Below are 6,587 nucleotides of genomic sequence, written 5' to 3' on the forward strand. Positions count from 1 at the left end.
CCCACACACACACACCCCTCTAATAAATTCCCAGTGGCCGTGAGTGGCTGCCGAGCCCTCAAATGTGGCTGCTCCAGAGGGACTTGTTATAAAAGAGGATGCTCATGCCGTGGCCGGTTTTGCTCAGTGGATAGAGCATCAGCCTGTAGACTGAAGGGTCCTGGGTTCCATTTCGATCAAGGGCACATGCCCTGGTTGCGGGCTCAGTCTCCAGTGGGCGGCATCCAGGAGGCAGCTGATCAATGATTCTTTCTCATCATTGATGTTTCTCTCCTTCTCTCTCTCTGTCTCTCTCCCTTCCTCTCTGAAATCAATAATATATATATATATATAATTATTATTTTTATTATTATTATTTTTATTTTTAAATATATTTTATTGATTTTTCACAGAGAGGAAGGGAGAGAGATAGAGAGTCAGAAACATCGATGAGAGGGAAACATCGACCAGCTGCCTCCTGCACATCTCCTACTGGGGATGTGCCCGCAACCCAGGTACGTGCCCTTGACCGGAATCGAACCTGGGACCCTTCAGTCTCCAGGCCGATGCTCTATCCACTGAGCCAAACCGGCCTCGGCTATTATTATTTTTAAAGAGGATGCTTATTATGCCCTGGCAGGATAGCTCAGTTGGTTAGAGCATCGTGTCCTGATACGCCAAGGTTTCAGGCCCCATCTGGGCACATACAGGAACCAATAAATGCATCAATGGTGGAACAATAAATCTATGCTTCCCTCTCTCTCCTTCCCTCTCTCTCTCTAAAATCAATAAATAAAAAATTCAAAAGAGAATGTTCACTATCTCATTAGTAATTGTTTTATATTGATGGCAAGCACAAATACTATTTTGTCTATCTGGGGATACATGAAATCTATTCTTAAAATTTATCTCACCTGTGTCTGTGTATTGACCGAAGGCGGCCAGAGCCAACGTAACATCCTGCCTGTGGCTTGTGCTTGGGGCTGCGTTCTATTTCTGTTGGGCGTTGCTCTACAGAGAAGGTAACATCCATTTGGGAATCAGGAGGGTGAATGGAGAAGAGAGAAGCAGGGAAACAGGAGCTGCAGTGGGGTTGGTAGGAGAGTGAGAAAGCCTTTGGTTTGCCTGTAGGCCCAGTTGCCATGGTAACCTTGCAATAAACTCTTCTGACATTAAAAAAAAAAAAAAAGCTCCAAGTGTTTGGGTTATCTATCTAACAAACGCTTATATAATGGTAAGATCCCAATCAATCATCCCATGGCCACCTTCGATGGAGCACAGCTGTGCGCCACCCTCTCTTCCAAGTGCCTTCATACATTCACCCCCACCCCTTACTCCCGTAAGAACCCTATGAGGTAGGATTAGTGGTTACGGCCATTTCACAGAGGACACTGAGACACTCTGGAACCTTCCAGAGTTGCAGCCAGAGATGCAGGAGAGAGAGAAACCCCACAGCTGGAGGACAGCGCCCGCCTGGGGTGGTGGTGATGGAGGCAAAGGCTGGGGAAGCGGAGGTATTTAAAGCGGCTATGATATTCCCCTGCCCCAGTCGCGGACCCGGTGAGGGAAATGCTTTCTTGCAGAATTCATGTCGGACCTCGCTGGTGACCACACCCCTATCCAAACCACATAAACCAGGACGGATTGCACGGGCATCCTTTCGAGTACAGGAACACAGGCAAGAGCGAGGCCTGCTCTCGTGGAACGAGGCCTGCACCCCATCACGAGGCCTGTGCACCCGAATGGTGCCTGCACCCCACAGATGTGGCCAGTGTGCCCTCCTGAAGCCCGTTTCCACGGGGTGACACCCATCAACTCTGAACCCGAGCGTGAGTCCGGGCCCCATGGCCAGCGCCCCTTGGTCTAGGTCTCCACATCCTCCCCCTGCGGACCTGGCCTGTTGGGGGCTCATCCCCGAAGGTGGCGCTGCCAGCGCCCCCATCCTCCTTTCCTCCTCTGGTCCGGCCCTTTAAGAGCCGGTCCCCAGAACCCAGCTCGGGCCAGCCGCGTTGCCATGGAGACCAGGCCCAGCTCACCGAGGGGCGAGCCCGTGTGCGCAGGCGCAGGACAGAGCAGCCGCGACGCAGCGGAACTGCTGAGCTCGGAGCGGAGGGTGCGCGTCCAGACGCGGCGGGAGCCGGGCCCGGCGGCTGCCCTCCCCGCGCCGCTCCCGGGGCCACGGCGCCACCCGCCCTGCGCCTGGCCCGGCGCCGCGTATCCCAGGCCGGGGACGAAGGGCGGAGCGGAGGGGCCGGCGGCAGCCCCCGGCCGGAGACGTAAGCCCCCTGCAGGCGGCCCGCCAGCCTGGGGAGGGGACCTCGGGCCCGGCCGCTGCGTCAGCCGGCGGGTGGCTGCGGGATCCCCGAGCCCGAGCCCTCAGCCCCGCCACGTTCACGAACCCGCACCCCGAGCCCCGCGGCGCTTTCCGGGAGGGATCTGCACTGGGCGGTCGGCGCCCGCGGGCGGCACCATGGCCCGGAGCCTTTTGCAGGACTGGTGCAGGGGGCTGGACGTGGACGTGCACCGGGCCCTGCTGGTCACCGGCATCCCCGAGGGCCTGGAGCCGGCGGCCATCGAGGCCGTCCTGCAGCCCGCCTTCCGGCCCCTGGGCACGTTCAGGCTGCGGAGCACGAGGGCCGTGCGGGGCGGGCAGGCCCGGGCCGCCCTGGTGGAGTTCCTGGAGGACATGGATCCCTCCGCCGTCCCCAGCGAGATCCGCGGTCGGGACGGCGCCTGGAGGGTCCTGTGCAGGGACCGCGCGGAGGACACCGGGGTCCTGCGGCAGATGAAGCGCCTGCTGCTGGCTGAACCGGCCCCCGGGGCCACGCCCACCGCTCCCGCCGCCGAGACTGAGGCCCAGGGATCGGCGCGGGCGGCCCGGGAGGCTGGCCCCCCTCCTCCGGGAGCAGCCGGCAGGGCGAGGAAGTGCCGGCGGAGTCGCCGCAGCAGAGCCAGAGGCCACAGGCTGACCCAGAGGGGCAAGAAGCGAGGCCGAGGCGGGCGGCCGTTCCCCGGCGCCAGGCGCGGGTCCGAGGACTCCTCCTCCGACAGCCTGGGCCTCGTGGTGGAGGAGCTGGACGAGGAGGCCCTGGGCGGGCTGGACGCCCAGAGAGCGCTGTACACCACGCTGCAGGTGGCCGCCAGGGAGCTGGTGCGGAAGTGGGCCCCGCAGGGGGACCCCGAGGGCGCAGGCGGGCCCCGCGAGTTCCTGGCCCTGGTGACCGTGACGGACAAGGCCAAGAAGGAGGAGCTGGAGAGAGAAACCCCGGGGGCCGAGTCCATCAGCCTGAACATCGAGGACCTGAGCGGGGTCCCCGACCTGGTGGCCCTCCTGGCCGTGAGAGACACGTGGGACGAGGAGCCCGCGGGCAGCGACGCTTGGGAAAGCGAGTCGCAGGCCAGCGGGGACCACGGGCCGGAGCGGGGCCACCCTGAGTTCGTGGCCATCGTGGCCTACACAGACCCCGCGGACCCCTCCGCCCGGGAGGAGATGCTGAAGATCGCCTCCGTGATCGAGTCGCTGGGCTGGAGCGACAGGAGGGAGCAGAGCGACGCGCTCCCCGAGGTCCTGTCCGTCATGTCCAAGGACGCGCGCGGGGCCCGCGTGCAGGTGCAGGAGGCCGGCCGCCAGGTGGACGCCCTGGTCCTGAGGAAGGCCAAGGACGACGGGAACCTCCTGGAATGCATCTCCACCCTGGCGGAGCCGGGGCCCCTCCCCCGGGGGAAGCCGGCCCCGCACCACCTCCTTGGGGGCTGGGGCGACAAGGAAGAAGGCGAGGTGGGCCTCCTGGAGCTGGTGGCGCTCCTGGCCGCCCAGGACATGGCGGAGGGGGTGAAGGAAGGGAAGGAAGGGGCCGGGGACGGGGGGAAGTGTAGATACCACAAGGGCGGCCTCGGGGAGCTCCTGGCGCTCCTGGCGGCGCATGAGGACGGGGAGTCGGAGGAGTCGGAGTCGGAGGGGACTTCGGAGGGCGGCTCGGAGGAGACGTCGGAGGACACGGAGAGCGAGGAGTCGGAGCCGGAGGACCGGGCTTCCAGGAAGCCCCGGGCCAAGCGAGCCCGCACGGCCTCCAAGGTCCTGGGTCCGGCCGGTGCCCCCTCGGGGTCCCGCAAAACCCGACGGGGCGGCCGAGGCCGCGGCGACCGGGGCAACACTCCGGAGAAGAAAGCCAAGGAGGAGGAGGCGGGCGACAAGAAGAAGAAGACGGGGCGTGCGGGCGCCCGCGCCAAGGCCGGCGAGGCCAGGGGGCAGCCTTCCACCGGCTCCAAGCCGGCCCTCGGGAGGAAGGCTCGCCGGGGCGGGAGGCTGGCCCCCAAGTGCCGCTAGTGGTGCCCAGAGACAGCGAGGAGCGGCCGGCCAGGAGGCCTCTCCCTCCGCTTCCCCTCCAACCTCCCAGCGGCAGAGGCTGGACTCCGGCTTAGCCGCGCGCTCTGCGCCCTGCGCCCTGCGCCCTGCGCCCTGCTGTGAGCCAGGCGCTTGCCTCGGGTCTCACCTTTACCTCCCAGTCCCTCCTTTGCAGGTGGTGCGAGCGATCCTGATGGAAGAAGGAGAAAGAAACGGGCACCCCAGGCAGCAGCCCCAGGTGATGGGACCGAGTCTCCAAGGGCACCGGTGGGCGTGGCTTTGGGTGACCCCTGTTAGCACGAGGGTGCGTGTGGCCCTGGACCCGGGCACCTGGGAAGGCCAGCGGTGCCAGTGAGTTCTTTCTGGCTCTTCGTGGTGCCCTGAAGGTTCCAGACACGTGCTTTTGGCCAGCGTTTGTGGCACCTCCCCCCCCCCCCCCCCCCCCCCCGCCCCCCTCAATCTGATGGGGCCTGGGTCTGTGATGGAGGCTTGGCCACCAGCCCGCCAGTGATGTCAGGGTGAAGCTGAGCTCCCTGCCTGGAGAGGAGAGGATTCCAGAAAGAAAAGCCTGAGAGGTCGATGGCGGCTCCCCTGGAAGGGGGGTGGGGGGGGGGGGAGACGAGGTGGGAAGGAGTGGCCACCTGTTACCCCCAAGCTGGGGAGGAGGAGGAGGAAGAAAGGAGGAGCACCAGCCCTGCCCACCTCTGGAGCCGCTGATGCAGATGAATCAGCAATAAGGCCAAGGCCGCCTGCTGGTGCCCACAGGCTGACTGCACGCAGACTGCACAGTGATTTCCAAAAGGCCTAATTATTTGCCAACCTCTTCAGTGACAGCAATTCCCATCCAGGTTACTGGCTTCTCTCTGCCGTGCCAGGCAGCGCCCTCCCAGGCCTGTGGCCCCCCTCCTCCCCTCCATAGTCCCACCAGCTGCCTGTCCCCTCCTGTGGGCTGACCAGTCTCTCAGCACGTGGCTTTGCAGCCCCTGACCAAGGTGATAGGGGCGCCCAGGTGACCATCTGAGTGAATTTAATGCCAGAGAGGAACCTGAGGGACACCCAGGGGCAGGGGCCTGTCCTGCCAGGGTAGGAGGTGACCAGGGTCCTGTGCTTAGAGGGGAGGACATGTCCCTCGATTTGACCCCCTCCCGCAGCCCGGCCTGCGCTGGCAGGGTCCGCACCTGCTGCCCCAAGTGCTGTCGTGTCCTGTCCACGTGGTGACCTGTGCATCGGCCCCTCTGCCCATCTAAGTGTTTCCCTCAGCAGCGCAGCAGCTGGTCACCCCTCTGAGTCCTGCAGGTCCTCCAAGCCCTCCGGTCCTGGTCCTGGGCTGTGTGTGTCTGTGTCCCAGTTCCCATGCCCAGGAGGTGCCCAGCCCATCATGCCAGCAGGGTCCTCCCCGCCCACCTGGAGGAAGGCATGGCGCCTGGGCGTGTCCTCACAGCCCCACTGGACTGTCCCAGCCCCAAACGGGACACAGATTCGGAGTAGCGTGCAGGTGGCCCCTTGGGCTGCGGGGACCTCCCTGGGACAGACAAGCTCACTTGGGATGGGGTCAGGGTGGGCGCAGAGCGGGAGAGGCAGCCTGTCCTCCCTGGGGTCCCCTGGGCTCCGGGGCCTGGCCGGGTTGAGCAGCTTCCGGAGGTGCCTGGGCTGGGAGGCCCCGTGTAACTGACTCCTCCCTGTGGTTCAGGCCCCTCTCCTGTGCACTGTCACCTGGGATTCCCAGTAAAGTGAACTAAGTGTGCTGCTGGTCTCTTTGTGCTCTGGGCAGTGGGGGAGGGGAGTGTATGAGGTTGGGCAACAGAGGCCCCGCCTGTCATGGCTTCCGTCCAGCCAGAACACCCTGGGACCGCCCTGTCGCTGACTGACACCCAGTGTCCTTTCTGCCTCAGTGATGTGCCCCCAGCAGCCCCCTGCCCTGACCCACCCCCTTGAATTCTGCCAGGCCTCAGCTTCCACCTGCTCTGTGCCCCCGCCCCAGCTCCTCCTGCCCTGTCTTGCCTTGCCAGGTCCCAGGCCTCCATCATCTTTAGGTCCCTGCCACCAGACCCCCTTGGCTGGCCCCACCCAACTACAGGTTTTGGGGCCCCACCCCTAATCCAGGCCCCGAGACCTCCTCCCTCCCAACAACTTGCTGTGTCCCTGCCCCATTCACTAGCTTTCAGGTCAGTCTCCACCCCAGTATACCTGACCGGACCCCGGCCTGTTCACACCCGCACCCAGCCCAGCTCCCTGCCCTCCCCTCACTCAGCCGGGACCCAGC

General features: G+C 64.2%; 1 protein-coding gene across 1 annotated transcript; it reads left to right on the forward strand.

Moving 5' to 3' along the window:
- Positions 1-2,089: 2,089 nt before the first annotated feature.
- Positions 2,090-6,068, forward strand: PNMA8B (PNMA family member 8B). The gene has a single exon (XM_070402029.1). It carries the CDS (start codon positions 2,450-2,452, stop codon positions 4,304-4,306), a length of 1,857 nt encoding a protein of 618 aa, XP_070258130.1. The 5' UTR covers positions 2,090-2,449; the 3' UTR covers positions 4,307-6,068.
- Positions 6,069-6,587: the final 519 nt, after the last annotated feature.

Source organism: Myotis yumanensis, unplaced genomic scaffold, assembly GCF_028538775.1.
Source record: "Myotis yumanensis isolate MYYU_CA2020_CCGP unplaced genomic scaffold, mMyoYum1.0.hap1 SCAF_23, whole genome shotgun sequence".
Classification (NCBI taxonomy): Eukaryota; Metazoa; Chordata; class Mammalia; order Chiroptera; family Vespertilionidae; genus Myotis; species Myotis yumanensis.